A 27,533-nucleotide genomic window follows, 5' to 3' on the forward strand; every position below is an offset into this window, starting at 1 on the left:
AGAAAAACACTGGAAATGGTGTTGTTCTGCGCGTGCAGAGTAATGAAAAATAAATTACTGGCTGTGCTGGAAAAATTCACAGTCATTTTCTCTCATCATCTGATTACTGCAACTTGTTGCTCATCTCATAAAATCGTGTTTTTTAAATCACATTTCAGTCATGTTTTTTAATGTGGCTGGCTTAGTGATGTTATCAAAGCTCACGGTCGCGTAGAACTCATTTTCTTATTTCTGTCTAGTGTGCAGAGTAATAAATAGAGACACACACGAACAGCATTGAGACATCATCTTCATTAGAGTCATTTTCTTTTATTCAGACAACACAGTTAATATAAAAAGAAGGGCTCCACTGGTGGTCTCTGCATTTTCCCGCTCACTCTCTCAATATGAGTCTCATTTGAGTCACGAGGGGTCCAATTAAATTTCAGTCAACCTGCGTAACGCTGTCTGAGAGCCTCTCTGGTCCTGCCCGTCTCCCAGACCACGGTTCAGTGGTGTAGCCGTGCCATCAAATGTATTTTTATCCCCCCCCCCATCATATTACATGGCCGGGCAGTCGCATCAAATCTGATTTATTTATAGAGCACTTGTCACAAAGTACTTTATCACAAAGTGCTTCAAAGAAAACAAAGGACACACTAACAGATATTAAAGCAAGGACCAGTAAAAGACAGAACCAAGTGGACACAGACACTCCAAAGTTTGGATGTGTAGAAGGTTAGTGTTGCTTGTTGGCTGGTCAAGGAAGCTTCCATCTATCCAGACAGTATCTATACCACATATCCTTTGAGGCTCACAGGGGTGGGGGGCCGAAAAAAAAAACACAACTCAGGGAGAACATGGGAGACTGAGCTTCAAACCAGGAATCTGCTAACCACTGCACCACCCTGCCACCTGTAGGAAGCTTTAATAACTTATTGGACATGTAGGCTGACACGGACACCTGCAGAGCTACAGCAATAGAGAAGAAAAAGAACAGGGAAGCTGAATAACATTATAAGTAACAGCCCATCACAGACAGATGTTTAGTCATTGCTTAAGTCCTGGATATCAAAGACAAACTCAAACTCGGATGTCACTCGGGAGAGCACGTATCTCCACCAAGTCCAATTGAGCCTTCACTTCAGCTGCAACAAATTGCAGCCACTCATATCAGTTATCTACATGTGCCTGATTTCTTTCATCTTCTAAACCCATGAAATATTATATAAATTGGCGAAAAATGTCCAAAAAACGCTTTATTGGAAATGTTAAAGAAAGTGTTACAAAAAAAGAAATTGCTGGATCCACACCAACATTTAATGTGTTCTCTCCTGACCCATATTGCATCCTTCCACCAAGTTTTGTGATGATCTATCTTGCTTACAAACAAACAAACCAACAAACAGCTGGGTGACAACATAACCTCCTTGGCGTAGGTATAACAACTATACGAACGAAAGCTGCGATGTGATTGATTATGAATTGATAGAGGATCGGTCCCCTGTCACATTCAATAAATCAGCAGTAATTGTTATTAAAAATCCTGCAATGGAAGTCAAAACAATGGGGTCGCAAATGCTGATGATTTATTCAAATGACCTGGAGATTGTGCCTCATCAGCTGAGATCTCTCAGCAGTGGTGAACGGTCACCGGACAACACAGGTTTATACAGAGCTGCGTCTGTGGGCACTTCACTTTTCAGATACAACAATCAATCAATGTTGTTCCCAGCAACAAAAGCCTCTTTTTCCTGGCTCTTGTTTTGGATAAAGATTAAGTTGATTTTCAAAATGTCAGCGACACACACACACACACACACACACACCATTTTGAGCTGTTTGTGTAGACTGGAGTCATTCATAAGGCCACTGATTTTCTGTGCAGTGCAGTCACGCTCAGCGGTGTGGCTGCACTCTCGCAGGCTGCGGGAGTGTTTGTGCGTGTAGCACCGGCTGAATGACACACTTAAGGCATTCTGGGAGCGTGCACACTCCCGCACGGCACAGCAGAGGCAGCCCTTATTGGTATTTCTCACGACGTTACAGGGGGAGGGGAGGACAGAGATTTGGAGGTAAGAGACAGATGTCAGATGGCGACAGAGGAGGGGAGGTGGGGGAAGAAGGGGATAAAGGGGTGAGGGAGATGTAAATGAGGATGAGAGGAGAAGAGGGGGACGAGAAGAAAAGAGGGGGTGGGGATATTAGGGAACGAGGGAAGAGAGGGAAATGGTCGCAGGTGACAGACGAGGGAGGGAGAGGGAGAGAATGTGAATCAAATGTGAGACGCAATTAGGGGAGGTGAGAGCGATAAGGAGCCATAACAATGTTTTGAATTAACGATGTGAATCTATTGTGATTACAGTTTGAGGGATATGAATATTACGCAGGTGAGGGTGATGTTGACTCACAGCACCGGGGCGCATGGACGTCAAGAGGCTCTGAAGGGAAATTGACACGTCCGGACCACATGCCTGTGTAGTGTGAAGATTAAAGCTCTTTAATTGGCCGCTCTCTGTGAACTGGTTCAGGAAGAGGTGAGAGTCAATAAAAAGCACCAGACAGCCTCGTGTGTGCAAATTGATTGTTCGTGGTACCACCAGAGACAATAAGTCCTTTTCCCCCACCCCTCCTTTCTAATCTGTTATCATTTAAACATGAGCTAAGCAGAAACCAAACGTGATCATTCAGAAATAAATCAGCAACCATACCCTCAAGTTCACATTGGGTTTCCATTTTGCTTCGCTCCATTTGCTAAATCGCGGAACAAATGCGAGCAGTAATTCAGACGCCCCAAACCGAGGCTGTCACCAATTGTGGCTCGAGAACTGTGACTCTATGATCAGTTATTGATTGGTTAATTGACTCGCTGCCTGGACTGGTTCGTTGGCGGGTTGCTCGGTGGTGTGAAATGAGGAAAGAAAAACAAATGAATTGCTTTTGTCGGATGGGGGGGTAGCATCACATTCACTAAGTTTTTACCGAAACGCAGAGTCAGTGCTTGTGCTTGTGCACTACACATACATGTTCTTGGTCTGACTGCCATCCTATAACATTTTGAATGATAGAGCATATATCAATCCATCAATTATCTGTAGTGTTTATCCTTTTGAGGGTCACAAAACAATCCCAGCTGACATTGGGCGGGAACACCACCGGTCGATCACAGGGCCGAAATGCAGAGACAGACTTACTCTCACATTCACACCTTCGATCAATTTTAAATCTCCAGTTTACCTAACCCCAATCTGCATGTCTTTGGCCTGTGGGAGGAAGGTGGAGCACGCAAACACGGGGAGAACATGCAGACTTCCACACAAACAGAACCGTGGCCAGCCTGGATCAATAATCAGGAGCCTCCAAATTGGGAGTAGGTGCTAACCACCCCACCATCGTACTGCTCAGTATACAGTATTTGTACCTCATATCCTAGCGATAATTATTCTGCTTATGTCCAAGCGTGTTGCGGGAAGTGCTAATGTGAACCCACAGTGCCTGAAATCGATGTCCATGTTCGGCAGCCTAAAGGCAGGCCTCCTGCCGGCGTCTCATCAAGGGCTGCACCTCCTCTGCTTGAAGATGTACGCTGATCACATGTATTTATGAGGCTAAGCTCCAGTTCATGCAGCAAGAACACTGGTTTGAGGCGATGCATGCAGGGCTGTGCTCGTGTGCCTCCCTCTTTATCTGCGCCAGGAGATTTATTGCCTGAAGGTACCGCCGGGTTACAAATAGCCACGGCACTGGCCTCTGAATTGATGCAGCAGCTGTTCAATCAGGAGACCTATAGGCACGGCTACGTGACGGAGCATCCCAGATCACCGCCAAACGAAATCCTTTTTTTAACCCGTGGATTCCTCCAACTCCCGGCTGCCCGACTCCGTCACCTCTCTGCCGGCTTTGTGTTGTGACTACACATGAGCGTCTGTTCAAATACCCCGAGAAGAAAGCAGCGCATCAACTCCAATTTGTCAGTTCACTATGAATTTATGCAGGAGCTACACACCTCCCGCTGTGTTTACTTAAGCACTGTTCCAGCAGAATTACTGTCATCATTTGGAGTCTCGTAGTGTGACAGTACACAGGAGTTCAGTGTTCCTCCACCGGGATGATGAGACCTTGTCTGAGAGGTCACACGCAATTAACCATTCATACAGCGAGTACCACATTAATACATTATACACACGCACATTGCCTATGATCCTATTGATAACTGATTATAACCTATTGTCTGGTGCACTTTTAAAGCATGCAAACGCTTTCTGAAAAGGAGACAACCCGTGATCGATGCTGCTAGCGGTTGACCTTGGTTAATCTATTTGTTTGCGTGTGTCATTTTGTGTGTGTGTGTAGACCAGCCTTGAAGCAGTGAGCCCACTTTGAGCGTAGCTGGCACATAGGTAGACAGATCTGACAAGTCTTTTATTTTTTTTGTCCAGAAGTTGATCATCTCTGGCGCAGCCCTGAGCTCTGCCTCCTGGTTTCTACGGCAACCCGCACTCATGATGGAGCCCTATCTTTTCCTCCGACACACACGCACAACACACTCAGAGAGCAACACAAATACGCCTGAGTACACAGGAAACAGATTTTAAATATGCAGTGTGCATGTGCATGTAATGTGCTAAATGGCTCTTTGCATGTTACATGTTCTGCTCTTCTGCAGACACATGACAGAAAAAAAGCTCAGAGCTATAAACACAAAGAGAGGTACAGATATTTTTAGTCACAGGACGCTGTGCTGCAACTCTACCAATAAAGGCACTAAGTGGTACTTTGAAGTGTTCGTTAATTGTGCGTTAATTTGTGATATAATCAATAATGCAATGCACCAAATTAAATGACAAAACTATTTCAGAAACACATTTCAGAAATATTCCACCACAGGCAGGTAATCACCAGCAGCAAAAATTAAACATGATGGGAAAATATGTTATAACATAGTGGTGTTTAAAATGTTCACTGGATTTACTGTAAATTCCTGACTTTAGATGATCTACTTAAATTATGCATTAAATAAATCAAGTGGAGCAAAATGTATTTTCACCAACATAGACGTCTAATTGTACTATTACTCTGGCCATTCCCTTATTTCCCTTATAAATGGAGTCACAGGCCCAAGTGAACCTGTGAGGCTGCGAGGCAATTTTCCAGAAACGTTGCAGACCTCTAAGTTACACGAGAAAAGTATTAACCACACTTCGATTCTTATAAGGAAATGTACATGAAATAAGAAAAAAACAACTCAATTACTATAATTTAAAGTTCAATCAACCGTAAACGGCTTTTTGTTCTATATTCTGCCAAACCTGGGACGAATGGGTGAAAGTATCAACATCAAGAAAATCGTTGAGACCAGGTCACAGACAGGGGAAAGTTTCTCAGACACAATGTGAGCAGGAAAACATAGAACCGGTTGATCTATAATTTATCATATTTGTTTACCTTGCTATGTGAATGAAGGACTGGGAACGGATACAATCGGTAAAATGACTTTGCAGTAGACGAGGGGTTTTATCGACTCTGGCAGTGATGGAACTGAAGCACCCAGATAAACGCACTGATTTGGTGAGAGAGTCAGGTGAGAGAGCGCCTCAGTTTTCACTTTGTTTGCTAGTCAAACATGAGGCAGCAGGGAAAAAAAACAAAAAAGAATAGAAAAGGAATCAAGCGCCTTTTTTAAGCATATTTACCCACATAAAAAAACACTAATTTGGTGTTTAAGAAGTGTATGACTGATATATTACAAAGAAAGATCAGTTTGTTTTTTTAGGAAAGCTAGAAAATAGAAGCAATGCGGAAAATAACTAAAGGAAGACGTAAAATAACTGAAGGAAAAAAAGAAGCTGGATCGGAAAATGCCACAGATTTGCAACACACCAGTGCTCGATTATCTGACAAAGAACCTAAAATTACAAGTGCATGTGTCACGTGATTGTGGTAACCTAGCAACCCTTTGTAACTGTAATAATCAGCGTAGTTAGGGGTGACCAATTCAATAAGAAAAGAGACTGTTTCAGTGTTTGAAATATTATTCGTCTTCGTCCTTTCTCACCTCATAATAATTATTGAGGGGCTTTGGCAGTAGTGTGTTGTCCACATCTATGCAGAGAAAGCTTCGAGAGAGAGAGAGAGCGAGACAGACAGAGAGAGAGAGCATGTTAGTAGGAAGGCACATGAGTGGGTTAACTCGAGGGAGAAAGAGGAGGTGAAGCAGCAGAGGATGTGAGAGAAAATAAAAGAAATCCAAAATGAAAGACAAGTGCTTCTGCCGAGGCTGAATGTTCTCCACCACTCTGAAGCCTTCAGAGTCCCATCGCCATGGAACTGAAAAGCAAAACATTTAGAGGCACAGAAGGTCAATAACAGCCTCAGAAATAAGACACTCTCTCCACCAATACACAGAGCTCTCAAATTATAAAAGGTCTGGGGTGAAACATGCTTACTCGGGGAAAAAAAAGGTCATCACCATATCGGAGAAAATTCTATTTTATACATGCTTAAACTTTACAACATTACTGTCCTTTATGTGTTTGTACAGTATGCACTTTGTTTATGTTATTGATACTAAAAGAAACAACGGTGAGGATTGGAATGATGTGCTTTGGTATCATATGCTTCTTGGGGGGGCCGTGATCCCTTCTCCCTCGGGCCCCTAACGTCCCTTGAAACGCTCCCGGGTGAAGTAACAGGCAGTAATTGGACAAAAGGTGATTTTGTATCTGTCAAATGTTGACAGTGTTGAATCCATCGGATCGTGCTGCAGTTAAGTTGTGTGTCTTCTCTTGGCATTTCATTGATTATACATAATAATGCATCTTTTCTGGCAAATAGCTATAAAGGCAACACAGAGACTTTCTATGAGTTTCCAACTAGGAAATAATTTGGGTCAGTGTTGCCATACAAGCGTTAAACCCCTGGGAGACATCAGGAGACACAGTTAACAGACAGCCCCATTGTTTTCTCAAAGTCAAACATTTCCTGCGGAAAAACAGGAGAATATCCAAAACAGAGACACATCAGAGTTCGTCTCTGTAATACAGCACAGTGTTGAGGGCAGGGACACGCTGATAAAGGATTCAAGCGCTGTGGGAATAAATGCAGGAGATGTTTTCTGTGTTAAACTATCACATATACGCTGTAAAAAAATCGTGTATAGGTCATATCCCGGGAGAATTGTATTTACCATTTGACAGTCGATACGGTGTGTACACTCAAAACATTCTCCTCGAAGTAATGGTTCATACCGAGAGTAAAAGTGACACAAACTGCACATTCAGCGGAATTTCTTCTTCTTTTTCGTGTGTTGGCACGGGCTCCATTTAGTTGGACAGGAGTGGGAGGCAAACACATGTGAGCCGCGGCTGCTCAATGTAGTTCCTGATCTAATCCATTTTGCATGGGAGCCATCATTAATGCATGCGGCAGCAAGCAAAACATATATTACGTGGCTGTCTTGCTACGTCAGGGAACAGCGAGTTAGCTTTAAAAGAGCTGTCGCGTATAAAAATGTGTAAAAGTAGAGTCAGAGGAAAGTCTCGGGACAGCAGCACAGAGAAAATGTTTGTTGTTGTCACTAAAAGAAGTCAGAGTTTAACCCCTCGCATAAATAAAATGTGCAAATGCAGTCCACGAGGAGAAGCAGCACTACATATTGAAGAGACTTTTGCTATTTTTTGCCCCACGTAGAAAGCATTTTAATACGTTTGGCGCCAGCTGTATTCTCTTATTTAACATCAACGACAACAACAAAAGTGACACCCAAAAGACTTGGTGGGTGTGTCTTGCTGGTTCTCTGAATAAAACTGCGACTTTCCCAACAATAAAGGAAGTATTTTTTCCAATAGACCTCCAGTTCAAGTTATGTAATAACTAGAATGAACAGAATATGTTAAGAGCAGCAGGCACAGAGTGCTGTAATATGAAATGAAAAAAGTGTCATCACAATTCAAACATACAAGGTGTCATCTGTATTTTCTCTCCAGCTTTTTCGAGTGAACGATGTGTTTGGTCGTCCTCCAGTGTTACAACAGTATACAGTGCGATGGGACAGAAATAGACAGTGTATGAGAGAATATGTTATACAAACAATGCAAAGTGGTACGATAAAAAATAAACAACAATATGGTGCAAAATGATGCCACACCAGACAAAAACGATACGTACGATAAGATACAATACAAAATGTTACTGTACGATATGACAGAATACAATCGATACAAAACAATACAATACTATACGATATGATTGAATACAACATTAAAGAAACAAAACAATATGATACAAAACAAAATCGTACTATACCATAAAAAACAAAACGATATGATGTAGCCTACAACAGTATGATTAGATACGAAAGAATACAAGACAATAGATTCAGATACGAAACAATAGGATATTAAAATTATACAAAACGATCCAATGCGATATGATAAGTTAAAAAAAACACACAATATGATACTATACAATATGGTACGATTAAAAACAAAATGCAATGTGATACAATACAATGTGATACAAAACAAGACGATATGATATGATACAAAACGGTACAAAGGATAAGATAATAAATAATAAGAAACAAAACGATACGATACTAAATGAGTGGATATGATACAATAAGATTTATTACAAAGGATAGAAGGAGAAGAAAGGATAGGAAAAAGGATGTGAAACAATGTTAGGCCATGCGATACGATACCTTGCAATGTGATGGTACTTGTTGAGATAGAACAGGGTTGGGAAATGACGTGACATGATATGGAGCAGATACGATATATACAATAGGACAGAAATGACTTTATCTGATATGAAATTTAAATAATAGGACCATGCAATTAGTCAGCATGTGAAGCCTGTCTCTCTGCACTCGTTAGGTGGATTCAAGTAGGGCTCATTACTTCCTCTTTCCCACCTTTCTCATTTCTCCCTGACGTATAACATCTAATGACACATGGGTACAAAGAAACTACAGCCGGCTCTCCCATTCTTATGACGTCTCATGATTTCATTAATGTCCTGAATTGAGCGACGCTGCGTTTCAACCATCATCGTAACGTACGTCTAATGAATGAGCCCAGCTGAAAGGATTCAGTTTATAATTAAAGATTACACTTGTTTTTTTTCCGGGGAGCAGAACTTGTGATCTCTCGGTAAGCCAGGGAGACCACTCAACGAAATAATATGAGTACTTTACAGCCCTGTGGCAAGAATGAATATTTGATCAGCCAGTTGGAGATTTCAATAATTAATCAGCCTGTTGCAGGAGGGTAAGAGTGAAACCTTTATATTTTTATCAAACAGAAAGACTGGCCTTGTTTCATTTACGCTTACACCGTCATATATTTTCCTCGCAAGCCTGTAAGCTCATAATGCAAACTTCTTTTTTTCGAACAAACCAATTAATGGTGTTAGTTTTTTCCACAACAGGTGATTTATTAGCCCGGGTGAGCATTTCATGAGTCAGCAGCTGATCTAAATAGATGACCAGCCTGTTGTGTATGTATGTGACACACTGATTATGTCAGCCATGAGAGGGAAGCACATGCAGGTCACTGTCGAAGCACCGACATGTCATGGCAGCTGCTCATATCTGCTCTGCGTCTGCTGCTGTGCAGTTTGTTCCCACTGAAGCATATGCACGCTCATACACAAACATGCGGCATCACTGATCCACTTGGATGTTTCACGTCAGCAGAAGACATGAACTAGATCTTCCTCAGTGCCAGCGACAAGCACACACATGCACAGACAAACACACACAGACACGCACACTCTCTCACACAGACATACACACAGCCGCACACACCTCTACCTTGTTGTATCATGGCCCTACATCGTTTTGTCACTGCACAAGGCCCCTGGTTTTGTAACTGTGAATCTGGGAGCATGGGCGATGGACTGGAACGTCCATAACTCTGTAATACAAACATCAGTGTGAGCACTGGACTGAAACCTCCCATGCATATAATATACCTGCATGCGAGCACACACACACAGACATACACACCACTGCATGGGCTGTGTGTGGCTACAGATGCAGGATGGTGGATCAGGTGACATCCAGATGGATTTAAAACATTTCTAAATACATTTTCTCTGCCAAACATCAGATACATTGTTGTTAACGTGATTCCCCTGAGGCTTTAATCCCGAGTCTCACCTCTGATGTACGAACAAATGCTAAACTAATCAATGTGGACACAAGAGGAACTTTCGTTCCCCACAGCCAAAACACACGCATACAGACTCACACACATATTAACCTTGATCTACCTTGATCTTTGTGGACGTCACCACGGGTTCTCCCTCTGTCCCTGTGACAAACACACAGGCACGCACACACACACACACACACACACACACACACACACACAGAGATTGCTTCTACCTCTGCTCTCAGGCAATGAACTGGAACTAACACACACATTCCTGAGGCTGTCTCTCCTTCTCTCTCTCTCTCTCTCACACACACACACACACACACACAGAGGGAGAAAGGCAAAGACGACAACCTTGCTACTGTGAACGCTCAGACTAAATTTCACAAACAAACACACACTCTTATGATCTCTGACTCACACAAACACACTTCCTCTGTAGAAAAGTACCACTTGGAGTCTAGGCCACCACCACACACACACATTCCAACACACACTCTACACTGCACTGTCGTGATGTTCTCATCATTCACAGCCACACGTGCTGCAGTCAGGAAGCATCCGTCTCTGGGGTTGACTTCATAGGTCAACTCTGTGGCAGTGGCCGGCTTCTCCTCTGCCCTGGCAGACAGAGCTTGATGACCCAGGTCCACTCATGATGACTTAAAGCCACATTTCAAATGCATCATCTGAACATCAGTTAGGAAAGTGCATGCACAGCACACAAATATATTTCCACGCGGTCTCAGGAAGTTCGGTGTCTTTGCTATACAGCAGGGCAACGTTACACTTTACTGTTGGTTATGTCTCACGGACTTTATATAGAGATGAACGCCTTGTCTTCACCTCCTCCCACTGTCCATAAATGAAGCCAAAATATGTGAGATACAGACATCGCCATCTTGCACATTTGGAGCCGGTAGCGTTCGTGGGATGGATTTGCAGTTGGGGCTCTGTACAATCGTGATGTTTCACCCCCTTTTTATAGCTTCAAATAACGAATTGAAACCAAACTTACAAAACTTTACTGAAAAGAAGTAACTTAAATAACGTATATATATATATATATATATATATATATATATATATATATATATATATATATATATATATATATATTAGTCTGCTGCGATGGGCTTAGTATTGGTCATTTTCTCTGAGACGCCTTCAAATGAAGGTCAGAGGAGGAACATTTCCTGAGGATAATCACTTGTCTGGTTTCTTACATCAGTCATCCGAAATGACTCATGCTTCAGAAGAAAATCTAATTAATACGACCAGTATAAGATGTGCAGTTAATCTGATCCACAAAAACATATGTAATATCATTATATATCTATTAATCAATCAATCAATCAATCAATCAGACTATCAATCTATCAATCTATCATTTCTTGTCATCAACCATAAATTAAATGTCTTTCATGAATTTCTCTCTCACATTTGAATATTCTTGCCAACAATATTTTCCAGTTAACATGAATATTTGAATTGGTTTCACTTCATTCATTCATAAATAAGGATCTCTAGTTGCTCCTTCCCAGTGCCCTCTTTAGATAGTTAGGTACGGTGATGCAACATGTGTGTTTTCACTAATTAAGACGAAGATATTCAGACACTAATGTTGCAGGAGAATCTCCTGCTTTTGTACAAGTTTGGCTTCTGACCTATCGAGGACAACGACACAAACGCACACGCTTGAAATGAAATGTACACACACATACACACATAAACACAGCTTTGACTGTACAATGAACCGACAAGTACAGTCAAAGTCGCAACCTTTATTGTCCTCCTCTGACCAGTGCCCGGACCCTCACAGTCACACACACAGCTCGCCCATTTCTGTCGGCAGTGCTCCAAATCCTCCTCTGTGAAATTAGGCATTCTTCGTTCCTCTTTTGTTTCCTCTTCCTTTCTCTTCCATCTCGTCAGCTTTTATCTCGCCGCGCCTCTCATTTCTCCCAAATCCTCTTTTCTCCTCTTCCCTTTGCTGTCTCCAATGTCTTCGTTAGGCTTTCTGACATTGCAGTGAAACAAGTTCCACTCTGATCCAGAACTCCACCATGGGCTGAATTCATCCGCTTCTCTGGTCTGTGTGTGTATGTGTGTGTGAGCATGAAGCAACAATGTGAGAGAAAATTATCCTTAGCAAAAGGGAAGCAGGGGGGAGTATGTGACCTCCTTTCCTGGCTGCTCGACAGAACGGGTAGAGTGCTTGGACTGGGTGGTCGTTGCAAAGCACTCAGCCATCCATCGACTGACAGCCATTGATCTGCAAAGACCCAATGACTCACTAGCTGCTCAGTATGCAACCCACATGCTTATACATGCAAATACAACCGCTGTGTGCAAACAAGTGCGCCTGCAGACGCTGACAGGAAAACTGTAACTGTAATTACGTATTAATGTAATTTACGATCCACATTTTAAACAAGTATAATTGGCCAGGATCATTAAACCAAATTACTCTTCCTCAGATTTTAGTTAATGCAGATAGCAAACCCCAACCCACACATAGTGGAAACAGTGCTGGAAACTAAGAGTTGGATAAAAACGCTGCCTCTGCATTTCTAATTAAAAGATTTGTTGCAGTTTTTTTCTGTAGGGATGAGTAGGGCTCAGAAAAGAGATTTATTTACTTTTTGTTTTTGCTCAAGAGTGGGAAAGTCAGATATTTGTTGGGTTCCAACTTTAATCTACCCTTGTGAAATCAAGGGTAAAAAAGAAATCAAACTCACAACAAAGAGATAACCTTGTGTGCACCATCGTTAATATATGTCATCTCATTCATATGTATTACGGTTCATTTTTAGCCCCATGTTCCTATAGGGAGAGGTGGTGGACTAGTGGCAGAAACTTGGAAACTTGGACTACTGGCAGAAAAAGGTCCCTGGTTCGATGCTGGTTCGACTCCACGGTTCGACTCCACGGAGTTTCAACAAAAACTTACCTGGATAGAATAACAACATAAAGACGAACCTGGATCTGTCCAAAAAGATCAAAAGACTATTCTCCCTACCCTGTCCCTACCCTGCCCCTGAGCAAGGCACCTTACCCCCCCAACATCTGCTCCCCGGGCGCTGTACATGGCTGCCCTCTGCTCTGTGTGTCTGTCCAAAGATCACACCAGATGGGATAAATGCAGAGAACTAATTTCCCCATTGCATGACTGTGTCTTTGCATGTGGGTGGGATAAATAAAGTGCATCTTCTTCTTCTTCTTCTTCTCCACCAAGGAGGTTAGTTTGTTTGTTCATAAGCAAGAAACTTGCTCACAGATATAGATCTTTTGACATACGTGGGAATAATTCATGAATCTTTATGAAAATAATCAGGAACATTTAGTAAACTGAGATCTATGAGTATATGTGCGATTTGGTGCAGCTTGATTGAATTTAAGGTGACTGTTGGGCCTTAGAGGAGGTTTATGCTCTAGTTTAGTGGCTGTAATAATGTTCTTATATGCTCTTGATTCACATTAAGACAGTGGCTGTATTTTCAAAATTCAGTCATGAGGGGTGTTTTCTTTCAAGATTTCATTTGTTTTCTTACAGTCTCTTTATCATATGTTTCTAAGGCAAATGGATGATGTCGAGGGTTCTTGAAGAAGACTCACCTCTCATCTGAGAGGCTTCTTCGTGTCTAAACAATTGAACCTCTCGTCACGTTGTCAATCCCTCAAGCCGCGCTGATGTCACGTGTGAGTCGTTGACCCACCTGACCATCAAGTAAGCTGTCAGGGTTACATGACGGTCAAGCCACATGGGCGTTGAGCTACCAGGGGAAGGATCTCTAGACTGCAACGTCAGCAGCTGATAATTGGTGTGGTGTAAATCACCTCCGCTGTTTTTTTTTTTCTCATGTCAGGATATGCACTTTGTTGTCCTTTAATTGGGTTCCCTTGTCCGACAGATGTAAGTGGTTCAGTCCTGAGGAGTTGGGTCTCCAGTGGGGAGGTGTTTATCTCTTTCCACCCATGTCTGTGTGTTCCTCGCTGCATGAACTGCATACAATGATCTGCTTATGCCTGGGTGTTTTGTCCTCTGGGCTTCATGTGCACATGGATACAGTGTTTGTTGAAAACAGTTTTCAGATACTCCTGCACTATAAGAAATAACCATGTTGTTCCATGTATTGATGTTTTGCTCTCTCTCTGCTCTCCCACTTTCCCAGTGCTTCCCGATGTGTCTTTTGCTCCTTGCCCCTCTGTCCTTGTGAAGAGGATCTGAGTCCAATGGAGTAGACTTCTGATGACGCCCAGCTTGTGCTCCAGTGGGTGATGAGAATCAAAGAGTAAGGGATCTGTGTGGGTTGTCTGCATACTTCAATGTTAAGGCTTCTGTCATCTTCAGTGTGCACTGCTCAGTCCAAGAAGGCCAAACGATTCCCCCTGACATCCCCCTGAGTGGATTTAATGTTGCTGTCCACTGCATTGAACTTCCACCCATGTGTTTTGCTTTTGATCCAGGTATCAACCATGAATCTGAACAAGTAGCTTGGAGCAGTTCCTGCAGAAGATCTCAAAGTTCTGCTCTCTAGTTCATCCACACAGAGATTGGCCACTGGAGAGCCCAGGGCACAGCCACCGGTCGGCAGCTGCCCTCATTATATTGGAAATAAGTGGCAGGAGGTCGAGCGCGGTCTTGAGAGAACATCTCAATGCAACACCACAGTTCACTCAGGTGGATGATAATTTGAATTAATGAATATGTTGCATTTATGGATTTGCATTTCTCACAGAACAGATTTTAAGGGGAAATGTGTTCAGAGTAAGACATAAAAGCTTAAACTTGTCCCTCACCATCACAACAGGCAAACAAAATAAGAATTCATGAAGGACTGTGATGTGATGAAATGACTGGAAGAAAGAGTCTTTGGTGTTTGTTTCATTTGAAGAGGAAAACGAGCCACAGCACTGATCAGTCCAAAGCCCCTAATCCATGACTATGGTAATGATTGCATTTTTCATCTCAGTGTATGCCACAGTGAATTGTATTATCAAACCACATGAAGACCAAAGCAGAACGTCCCACTGTGGTGGGGTTTTTAACCTTTTTATCCGATTCACTGAGCAAATCCACAGATTAAAGCCTTTTAAAGCTTTCTTCATGAAAATTGTGCTGGGTCGCTCGTCTTTACTGGACATCTGTGTCAGAATTAGAAAACAAAGCAGAAAACAAACGTCTAATACGTCAAAGCCTCTCACCTAATCCAATTTCAAAGTTCCTACACAAATTGCACACTGATGTGTTTTAATGCTCATTTTCTTAATAGAGGTTTAAAATGGCTTGTTTGCAATTTCACAGAGTTAATGTCTCTTGATTAAAGGCTTTGGAAATGAATTTACTCACTAATATCCAGGATAAAAACAGTGCAAAGAGAAAGTGCACCACTTGTTGGAGGATTTCATAACTGCAGGTGCTTAAAACATTTTTTAATGAAACTGCATTAAATTGATAACAGAACAAAGGAAATGGCATGGGTTTATCAGGGACTACATTTCCCATAAAACATTCACATTAATACAAGTCTACTTTTATCTTCTACTTTTATCTGAAAGACAAACTAACAAAATAAACACATCAATAGAGGGGACTGAAAAACTTGGATCCGCCTACAATCCATATATTTAACTAACTCATCCCTCTACACTCAGTACCTCTAGTGACAAAGCAAAAACTGAATTATTGCAATTTTATTTGAAAGGAAAAGCTAAAATATCATATTAACATAAGTATTCAGTTTGCTATAGCACTCCCCATTTCTCTTAATCATCTATGAGATCATTCTACACCTTGAATTGAACAGACATGTCTCACTGTTGATAATGCATATAAGAGCAAATATCAAACCACAAGGTTTAAGGAAATGCCTTCGGTTTAGAGACAGGACTGTCAAGGCTCGCAAAAGATTCTGCTACATTATAAAGTTCCCAGGAGAACAGTTTCTTGAATTGAAAAAGTTCAGAACAATCAGGATTCTCATTATAAAGCAGGGTGCCCTGCCAAACTAAACACTGAGGAGGGAGAAACCTTCAGGACACTCGTCACTGCAGATCATCAGACGGTGAAATGTATATGTATGAGATGAGGAGTTATAAGATATTAGAAAGAGCTATACAGAGCTCAATTACTTGTATCATCATATCCAATCATTTTTATGAGGCCTAACGCTTTACTGCCCTTGTGAGAAGTGATTCTTCTTGAACCCGACAGGTGAACATATCACACAAGGACAACAATAAATACAGATCATTGAGATTTTTAATAACTGTAACACATTTATGTACAAAGCAAGCAATGTCATACTGAACTGACTCCCTAAAAAAAAAAAAAAAAAATCATTTTTTTGTCATAACAGTTTTAAGATACCGCAGGGAATCAGTCCAACAATATTTGTGTTGCAGAGTCTGTATAGGTACAGTTTGACAAAGCAGTCACAGATCATCTTCCATGGTTAAAAAGCCCTGGTTATAGAAAAACGACATGGGAGGACGGATCCAGAAATATTTCTCCCTCTGATGAAGCTAAATGTTGGAGTTAAGGGAAAAAAAAAACACAATTTCCCCAAAAGCACCAACTTCGTCTTTGTCCTTCAGCTTACCAACGGGATGAAGGTTTACTGTGAAACATGGATCCTGTTTACTCAGCTCTAACGAATTACCTAGCGCAGGCCTGACAGTATCTACATGTAAAGAAGATATTAACTGTATCATTGGATTAAATGAAAAAGGCTTGTTGGGTTTTTCATACTACACTTTCTCTTCTCTAAAACAAATCCCAAATTTGCCGCCTGAATACAAAGCTGCAAGATGATCAGATTTGCAAAAAAAAAACAGAACAGACGAAGAACCTGATTGTCTTGACAAACACATTTAACAGCGTTACAACTCAGGAAATACTCAGGTTTCATCATTCACCCCTATAACCACAATCAGTAATTTGTCACCATTGTAGTAACATTTTTCAGGCGTGCCTCTAAAAATGGCACCAGTGGAATTTATGTATTACTCAAGTAAACAGCCGAACCAACAAAGGTGTCTAAAGTGTACTCAATACCTGTTTCTAATGTCACGCAGTAAAACATAAAAAAACTACTAAACAAGTAATAATCACCTACATTAAGAGAATCAAGTTGCATTTTCATCTTTTAGGGAATATCAAAAACCTGGTGGATTTATACAATTTCATTCTTAATTTTGATCTTCATCTGGATTTATACTATTGTCAAGTGTTATGGTTGGCACAACAACCATTAATTCTTTCAATAGTCGCCTGCACTAAATCAAACCCAGACAAAAAATGTTTGACATACTTAAGAAATATTTCTTCAAGTGTTAAATTGGCCTCATGGTCTGACACATTGATATACCACATGCCCTGTGCATCTTAAATAACATGTCTTCTGCAAAACCCAGGAGAACGGGTGGCAGGGTGGCAGATGGGAGATGAAACAACCTTTCAAATAAACAGGAAACATGTTTCCACATCTTAGGAAATCCTAATAAAGCAAAGATGAAAGACCAGGTTAGGAGTCAAAGCTTTGCTCATTTAAAATATGGGTAAAATAATTTACACTAAGGGCAGAACTGAATCAGCTTTGTAAATGGATACAGTAATCTTTAAACTAAATTCCAAAACCTTATTTTTGCAGCCAATATACTCATTTATTCCCTTCTATCACATAATCAGGACACATGTTGACACTCTTGCCCTCGAGACCTTGAAAACAACTCGCGTGTGAGGATCAACCAAAACTTTTGTCTACATTATTTATTAATAAAACCAGGGAGTAGAGGTAACTAAGGGAGTACAGCAGAACAAGGGAAGCAATCTCCACTCAACACAATCCTTAGCATAAAATCATGAAAGTAAAACTAATTTAGAGAAACAAATCTTTTACAAAAAACACTTGAGCCACTAGTTAGTTTGGTTTGTTTCCTCTTCAGTCTTAACGACGACGACTGCTCGAGCAAGCAGCAACACTGAGGGGTTTGTGGTGAAAGTCAATATATACACACACTTTCACACACTGTACAGTCATACAACTGTGCACACATGTCAGTGTATCCAGTTTTCTCAGTGGTATCACAGGTTACAGTCTGCCTGACTCTCGCCCTCTCTCTCACACACAGAAAGAAACAGGGGAGCAGAGTGGGGCAGTGGCTGGTGCCGGTACTCCTACATTAAAACTGTGACAACTACGGTGCTTTTCTTCTTGGTAGTTTATGACTCAGGTTATCCGGCTGACAAAAGGAAACTGTGGATAGGGAAGTCCTCTTGAAAATATTTTTTTTTTTACAATTTCCTTCAGTCCTTCGGAGGCTGTGTGCAGAGAAAAGTCAAAGTTTTAATAGTTTGCCTGTTAATATAGTAAATAGAGACAAAATAGATAATAAATATGTATAGAAAAACAGGCTTTATAACTATAGCAGGACTAAACGATATAGAGAGGAACACTTTAGTGCAGTGAGAGATAAGAGTGTATAAAGATGGACAACACATCTCCACTTCCACCCACTATCCAGAAATAAAGCCAGAAATAACCTGGTTACGAAAGCTGCCATCTTGCAAATTTGGAGCCAGCCTGCACAATTGTGATCAGGGGAAGAAGCCCCGGTAGTGAGGTCCTGGCGATAACACTCGACCGATTGTGAGTCTGTCTCAGGTGCCAATCATGACGACTGCCCCCGTCTTTACATCAAATAACCAATTAAAATTACAAAAACAGATTCCGTCCTGCACATACATCAGTCTAATAAGCCTAAAATGACAGAAATCTTCTCAGTGAAAATATTACTTCACATGTAATTTGACTTAGTGGTTTAAAGTTGGGTACATGACTTATACTGCAGCCAGCCACCAGGTTGCGATCTAGAAGCTTCGACTTTACTTCACTTTAAGTTTGCCCATAAAATCACTAGTGGGCCAACACGTCATAAAAATATAACTAAAAACTGGAGTGGGTAAAAAAAAATAAAAAATCCCACTGGTATAGGATTCAATTGATCATAAATATAAATAATGAAGGAAGTAGGGGAAGGGGGCAACAATGGGGCTGCCAAGTAATAAAACACAAATAGAAAGATGTACAATGAAAAGGAAAAAAATAGATTGGAATTTTTACCATGAAGACCTGGCAATTCTAGCTTTCATCATCTGAGACATGAGGTTTAGCAATGGCCATCTCCTCCTTGCTATTTGCAATCATCTTGCATTTCTACAAAAACACAAGAGAAAACACATCAGTTAGGACATGCACAGATACTATATGCACTTATACATCCTTACACTACTCACTCATCATTCAGTCACTCTCACAATAAAACAGTTAAACAAAAATGACAACTTTAGCCCCCTTTTACCTCAGTAAGCTCCTTGATGGTGTGAATGTTAGCCTGCTGCGTGACCTTCCTCTTTGCTTCCTCAATGTGGTCCAGGTTAAGAGTTGGCGTTGGCGGGGCGAGGCATGGTGGAGGCTTGTTCGTAATGGTAGGAAGTGGGGCAAGGGGAGGCATGGAAGCCAGTGCACCCATGTTGGTCAAGGCAGCCGTCATAGTCGCTGCCGTCATACTCGCCATAGCAGCACTCATTGTGATGTTTGACATGTTGGGCATTCCATGGATATTGCCTAAGCCCATATGACTCATGTTTGCCATATTCTGCATGTTGGCCATCCCCATGCCCATTGGAAGCGGTAACGGTAGAGGTAATGAGAGGGGGGTAGGAGATGGAGTGGGTAGAGGGAGCTGGAGAATGGCTTTTGGCCGAAGACTCTCAGGAATGGGAACCCCTGCCTTAGCACACATGGCAGCGGCGTTAGCCTTGGCTATCTCCAGCAGCTGGTCCTTATCTGAGGAAAGAGATTGTAGAAGAGATACATGGAAGAGGGTTAATGTAAATAGGGAGAAAAATAAGTCAAAATTAAGCATTAGAGTAGTTGAAAACTAAGTATAGAAATCTAATAAACAAAATCATAAACAACTGTTCCAAAAATATTCCTAGAATATATAGAATGACAATTGGTAAAAGTTTATTGTATTAAATGCGATTGTCATTGGTTATTATCTAATTGTTTTACCCAGGTCAGTCAGCCTTGGAGGAGTCTTGCTGGTGCTGCGGCGAGTCCGGGACCCTGAGCGACGTTGTTTCCGAAGGATAAGAACTGGAGAGTGGCTAGGTTCCCTCTTCCATCTGTCCCGTCTATCAAACGAGCGACTACGAAACACTGGACGCCTCCCCCGACCCCTCGATCTAGACCTGCGTCTGCGATCAGTGGAACGAGTCCGAGAGCGCCTGCTTCTGTCTATTGACCTGGACCTTTTCCTTCGGCCTGTGGAGCGGCTCTTTGATCGCTTGTTCCTGTCTGGGGACTTGGACCTCCTCCTCCCTCGAGCATTGGGTGATCGGGATCGCCTCTTGCGGGGTGGACTGCGAGACTTGGACCGCCGGGGTTTGTTTCGCAACTTCGAGCCTGATTGCTTACGGCGTGCGGCGGAGCGGGAGCGTGACCGCCGCCGCCGGGCAGGAGATTTAGACCTTCGTTTCTTCCTATCTGAAGGAGAAACAGATTCTCTTTTCTTCAATGGAGACTTGGACCTGAGGAAAGATGAATGATAAGACGGCTCAATACCTGTACACAACAAGGCAACTTAATACAGCATTTAGACAGAGGCAGAACGTGTCAGATTTCCGAACATTAACTCCGGCAATAAGATAACTTTGAGATCATCTTCATGAGTTTTTTAACATCTACTACCTTTAAGACGATTAATTAATATAATTAATGCTCTTTAAGGGACCCATTGCATCCCTGATTGCAAACACAGACGAACACACTAACCTGGATGGCTTCCTTTTGGATTTAGACTTGGATGTTGATCGTCGAGGGGATGAGGTTGAGCGTGAAAGTTTCCTTCGGGCCACAGGTGACGGTGACTTTGACAACTGTTTCTTCTGCACTTCTGGAGAGACTGAAACCGAGGAGCTTCTCTGGCATTTAGGTGTAATTTTAACTGGAGAGGGAGAATCCCGTTCTTCATCTGAGCCGTCGGAACAATCTGACCCACCTAGGTTAGGCTCTTGGGAACCGGACCTGGAACCATCTTTTTCGTTGGCTGAGCTGGTGTGTTCCTTCTGCACCATGTCATGGTTAGGAGCAAGCTGCTCCTGCAATTTATCTGAGGAACTTTCCGCTTGGGGGTTGGAGGCAGCTACCGAGGGCACAGGTTTCCAACCACCTGCATAGTACATGTGGAAAGATTTTGCACAAAGAAATGTTAGGACATTTTTATAAAACAAACTTGAATGTATCCAAAACAATTCACAAATATATAACTATATCACCAATATTACCCAATTAGCAAACATCACCAAAATGAATATTGACTAACAATTGTATTCAGTTTGAAGGAAAAATGGAGGAGAGTATATCAAACGATTAACAGTGTTGATGCATGGGGTGAGATTCCCCTTTGCTTTTGAAATTATATGAAGACTCTTATCGTGCAGACAGTGCAACTATATAAACAAAATTGATTAAGTAAATATAGTTTGCATAAAAATATAGGAATGAAAAAACTCTTGACCTGTTGTTACTGAAAGTCCTTCCCTTTCTGCAGCTGTCTCCTCTGCCTTAGGAGAAGGAATCTTTACTTTCACAGGAGAGGAAGATGGGGATCTGGCTGGCGAGGAGCTGTCACCACTTGATTCAGACCTAGACCTGGATCTTTTCAAGTCGGCAGGGATAGATGGGGATTTTGACCTTCTCGCAATCTTCTCGGGTGATTTTGACTTCTTCTTGCCAGGTAGTGGCGAGCGAGACTTTGACAGTTGCCTTCGAGACAAAGAGCGGGATTTGGAGCGTTTTCCAGACTTTGGAGAACGTTTTCTGACTGGTGACCTGGATTTTGACCTCTTTCGGGCGGGAGGGGTTCTAGATTTGGTCCATTTGCGGGGACTTCTGGATCTGGAACGTCGGCCACGCTTAGAGGGTACAATGGAACGTGAACGAGACCGCCTGCTCTTGCGGATTGACCGGGAGCGGGAGTGACGGGACCTTGGGGGTGGTGACCTCCTACGTCGAGATAGGGATCGACTCCTTGAACGCCTGCCTCCTGCACGTCTTGGTGGGGTCCGTGACCTGGAGCGACGAGCAGGCCGTTTAGATCTAGAGCGGGAGCGACGTATTCGATTGATGGAGCGTGACCCTGAACGCCTGGCACTTGCACCCCCTCTTCTGGGTGAGCGAGTCCTGGAGCGCCTAGTGCCTCCACGAGAACGTGACTCAGACCTTCGGCTTCTTCTTGGAGACCGAGTTATAGAGGGGGACCTGCGCCCACCACGTTTAGGGGAGCGCGAAACCTTTCTTTTTGAAAAGGGGGAACTCCGGCGTCGCTTTGGGGAAGTAGATGAGGAATTTCTACGACGTTTAGGGGACTTGGACTTTCTTGGAGATTTTAACACCTTCTTCTTGGGGGTGAGGGAGCGAGAGGTGGACCGGGATTGACAGCTTGCTCCCTTTGGAGATTTGGACAATGGGGAGGGGGACTTCTTTCGAGATTTAGGGGACTGAGAGCGGGACATCTGCCGACTCATTAAAGGAGTTGTAGACTGTTTTCCCTTTGAGGTTGATCTGGAATTGGATCTCGACTCGTCTTTAATTGTCGTTGCTGTTTGACCACCAGACTGCTGCCTACTGGGACTAGGTGTTGGTGAGCGACTATGACTTGACCCAGATCTCTTTCTGTTTCTTCCTCTGGAAGGGGTAGGAGACCTGGACCTTGATCCATCATGTTCCTTTACCTTTTCCCTCTGAACCAAACTGGCCTGATCTTTCAGGGCTGGGTCATCTCTTGCGGTAGTGCCTTCCTGCTTTGGGATGATGTCAGGCAGTTCCTGGGCATGGCTGAATGTGCCATCTCCATGACTAACTTCTGTCTTAACCCGAACTGTCGCCGTCTGTGTTATCTCAACCTGGCCAATAGATGGCGACATTTCCTTTTCGGATCCATTGGTGTTGCTTTCCTTCCCTCCAGTTGGGGACATATCCATATTTGTAATCTCCTCTTTCTTCACTCCCAGTATTTCAGGTTTCTGCATGGGAACTCCTGTCTCCTCCCCTCGTTTGCTTTTTGAACCCAGTTTGGAAAATGGTTCTTGCAGGTCAGATGCTGCAGCTGGAGAGTATTTGGCATCACCAGCTGCTTTGCCTCCTTCACCTTCAGACTCTGAACCTGAAGCCGAGCTGCTTTCAGATGGGGAGTGCGATGGAGATTTCTTTCCTTGCTTTTCATCTTTCTTCCTCTTCTTTTTCTTCTTCTTAGCTGCATGTCTTTTGTGTTTTTTGGATTTTGTATCTGCCTCTGTGTCCACACGATCTGAGAGAAGAAATTATTTAGAATATATAAATATATACACACACACATCAAATATGAAGGCAGATTAACCCTGCACTTTATAGTAAAAGTGTTTTTGGATCACTTACCTGTAATCACATTCCTTTTACTCTCCTCCTTCAGCCCAGCAGGGTCTCCAGCTCCTGTAGCTTGGGCCAGTCTGGCACTAAAAACGCAAGATATTAAATGTAAGTGCCAAATACTAACAAAGAACACATTCGCCACGATTTAAATTTGGGTACGTTACAGAATCTTACTCAAGTAAGTGAAAAATACACTCTACAGCTCATTATGGCATTTCGCAGACATCTGCATTGGATGGCGTGATGAAAAAACGGATTTCATGAAGTGTGAGAGATATGACATTTTGATTATGACTAAATTACCGTTCATAACTCACAATTTGAGTGAAATCACCTGAATTTTGTAAAATAGCAGGGAAATTCTTAATTTTGGCATCAATACATCTTTCAAACAGTATTTTGGTTTACTCATGGGGCTGGGAATTTTAAGCTGACCTGGCTCTGGTGGTCCGAACAGGTTTAGATTGAGGTGGTGATTCTGCATCGGACTCAGCACCAGATTCTGAACTGCTTTCCTTATCACCCTTCCTCTTCCGCTTCTTCTTCTTGCTTTTGTGTTTTCTGTGCTTCTTGTTTTTCTTATGGGGTGTCTCATTCCCTTCCTTCGCATTTAAGTCATCTTTCTCAGGTGCCTCCTCCTCACCTGCACAAGAAAACAGTATTTCTGATTACACAAGTATTTGGCAAATCCATGACATGAGCAATGACTCACAGTGTAGGTTATTTCAAAAATAGAGCACGAGTTGTAAAAGAGGGGGAAAAAACATTAGTCAAAATTATTCAAAGGATCCTTAATGTGTTTCTGTACACCAATAGACTTTTATGGTTCAGTGGCAATGCAGCAAAATAAACTTTGTCAAACTGGATTAGAATTTTAATGACAGATGATTTTTTGTGTTATCCACCACTCACCTAATGGGATGTCCACTGCACATTCCATTGTGCTGCTGTCTTGTTCAAGACCCTCTGAATGTCACTGGTCTGCTGCTCCCTCACTCAACACTGGGGGGGGGGGGGGGGGGGACAGAGGCATGGAACTCAAATCAGTAAAAAATGTAGCACAAACTAATTAAGTACTGTATATTTCAAAACCATGCTTCAACAAAATGTTAAATAGCCACGTCTTGATTAATGATAACTAAAAAAAATCCTGAAATGACCCCATTCACCTTGAGCAAAATAGCTGTGCTGTCATACTTCCATCAGTATCTGGATGTCATTCAATTCATTATCAATAAGTTGCAGGTCAAATGTTACACCATATAACCAACAGGACAGCTACTTACTACCAAATTGAAATTAAGCTGCATCAACACAGTTTCATCAATAACCTGAATAACAGTAGACATGTCTGCTGTATTCTGTGTACGGCCCTTCTGTGATTAAAACCAAAGAAGCAACTTGCTGGATCAGGAGTGGAGCTCATCTCTTTCAAATTTTCCCCCAGCGAGGCACAGAAATTAAAAACTTAGGTAAAAATAAACCAGCAATCTCTAGCAAATCAGCTCTGGTTCATTTGTACTACTCTATATTAAAAAACAAAGCCATGCACTGTAGTGATAGCAGAAGAACACCCCGTGGCCAGATTGTTTGTAGAACAGAAAAAATAAACCAGATAACTCTACTGCATTTCATAGCTGATGAGAATACTGAGAGGATAAGAAGAGTAAATGATTACCTTTCACTTTTACAATCTGTAAACAACACACACACACACACACACACACACACACACACACACACACACACACACACACACACACACACACACACACACACACACACACACACACACACACACACACACACACACACACACACACACACACACACACACACACACACACACACACACACACACACACACACACACACACACAATGATGAGTGTGAGCAGTGGCATACGATTATCAGACTGGAAAGAACAGCTACAATACACTGATTGAGAATATCCCAGGGTTGTAATAAACTCACAAATCTGCAATCACTATAATACATGAGCAGTGGTCGTATTTGACGTTAAGCATCAATACAAACACTTGAAACAGACCCTCTCTAAACGAAGCAAGGTTGGAGTTTCTCTTTCACAATGAGACTGGATTTCTGATGCAAAAATCCCCGCATTAGTCAAATGTATTAATATCTAATTATAAAGCTTGGTAACGATTCAATTCAAGACATCAATAAAGGCTTACTCCACAAACTCATTCAGAACTTGCTATTCACGCAAAAGACAACTTAAGCTTTCGACATTTTTACATGAACATACCGATCTGATGAGATTTAGCGATAAGTCAACGAGGCCTGTGCTTGACTAAAGAGAGTAAGTCGTCTTATCGTAAAAGTTTGAAGACGATCAACACTAGCCATGCCACCATTGACACGTGAGGGGCACTAACACCGGCAATGAAGCCACAGTCTCAAACACTACAGAAAACACCCATAGCCTATATTCACTGAAACCATTCCCTTACTAGAGTTACCAACAACAATTACTCCAGACAATGAAAAACAACGATACTCAGAATGTAAGTTACCTACACTCCAAGTTATGATGCTTCAACCAACACATCAAACGGACATTGCCGTTTCGGGTTCATGCTAAAGCTAACCATCGAAAATCTATGACTGCCAATATGTTATTTTAGATTTAATGTGGGTTAATACCGATACATTATTTACCATGTAATTACACGAAGGCACGTTTTTTTACGAATAGGCTATGGGGGGGTGGAAAAGACAAAATAAACTAAAACGGAATCAAAGTTTATTCATCGCCACGTTAGAAAACAGCAAACACTGCCGGGCCTGCACCTCCGCAGCTAACTTTAACATTATTATCACAAATCAAAGCACAAATCTCAAGCTAGCTAACGTTAGCTCACGTTAATATAACAGAGACTTTATGGTGCATCTGGAAAACCGATTCATTTAATGGTCCGACACAACGCAGACGCTATCACAGCTACACATGTAGCCTGCACGCCGCGGCCTCAGCGCCACCTCGTTCCGCTAACATGTTGCAGCGGGCTAAGCTAGCACGCTGCTAGCACAATGCTAGCCATTCAACTAGCTCGTTTGCTAAGATACGTAACAGCTACTTCTTTCAACAGAGCAGCGTCGTTCGCTCGTCCACGTCGTCGGTCTCCGTCGCGAAATTACCTCGTGTGTGATGGTCGCCGGTTCCTTTGTGGAAAATACCAGAAGACCGCGGTCCTAGAAATGTGCGGGAGCGAACAAGCGCTGAAATTGCTATCTGACAACGTCCGCGAACTTACTGGTCCGCCATGATGGTGAAAGGTTTCCCGGCATGCTGTGCGGTTTCAATGGCGGCGTCACGGTCTCCTAGGCAACTCCACACCGCGGGATCCGTAAGATCTGCACTTTGATGTTTTTGTCTTGATGTTCATTGTCACATGTTAATTTCATCCAGTGAAGAAGTGTCAGGATATGAGCTAGTTGTGATATATTATATATCAGACAAATAAACAAACTTGTCGCTGCACGATCTGACCGAAAATGAAACTTGCAATTTGAGTTCACTTGAGTCATCACATTAAAGTGTGTTTGCGTGGTTAAAATGTGTGTGATTTGGTCAAAGAGATGATTCAGGTATTGGATTTTTTTCATTTTCAACTATACAGTTTATTTTCTGCCAGGGAGATCTAGATGGGCAACAATGAAATAAAGTTTAATATATGAATGAAACCAGGGACAGACCTTAAACTGACAAAAAGAGTTAAACATGCCAACATGCACAGTTTACAACTTTGTCTCATACTCTGATCTTTGTCTAACAATTTCTAAATCAGGAGGTGATCTGAGTGGTCTTTTGGTGAATTAATATCATAGACAGTATATACACATGTACATATACACATATATTAGTGATAGTTCTATCACTATCCCAGCG

At 42.1% G+C, this 27,533-nt stretch overlaps 1 protein-coding gene across 4 annotated transcripts; it reads right to left on the bottom strand.

Annotated features, from left to right (window-relative positions):
* Positions 1-16,386: 16,386 nt before the first annotated feature.
* On the bottom strand, positions 16,387-26,927 carry sona (SON DNA and RNA binding protein a). Of its 4 annotated transcripts, XM_061088184.1 has the most exons (11): positions 26,783-26,921; positions 25,299-25,314; positions 24,533-24,622; positions 24,056-24,263; positions 23,627-23,703; positions 21,729-23,519; positions 20,984-21,380; positions 20,222-20,739; positions 19,506-19,993; positions 19,268-19,360; positions 16,387-18,465 (listed from the first exon to the last, which is right to left on the bottom strand). In XM_061088184.1, the coding sequence occupies exons 3-10, from the start codon at positions 24,558-24,560 to the stop codon at positions 19,286-19,288; spliced, it is 3,582 nt and encodes a 1,193-aa protein (XP_060944167.1). In that variant the 5' UTR covers positions 24,561-24,622; positions 25,299-25,314; positions 26,783-26,921; the 3' UTR covers positions 16,387-18,465; positions 19,268-19,285. The 4 variants fall into 4 exon arrangements, with proteins under 4 accessions (XP_060944167.1, XP_060944170.1, XP_060944168.1 ...); XM_061088187.1 differs by lacking the exon at positions 25,299-25,314 and having other exon boundaries at positions 26,899-26,927; XM_061088185.1 differs by lacking the exon at positions 25,299-25,314.
* Between the last annotated feature and the right edge of the window lie 606 nt (positions 26,928-27,533).

The sequence above is a fragment of the Limanda limanda genome, chromosome 16, assembly GCF_963576545.1.
Source record: "Limanda limanda chromosome 16, fLimLim1.1, whole genome shotgun sequence".
Classification (NCBI taxonomy): Eukaryota; Metazoa; Chordata; class Actinopteri; order Pleuronectiformes; family Pleuronectidae; genus Limanda; species Limanda limanda.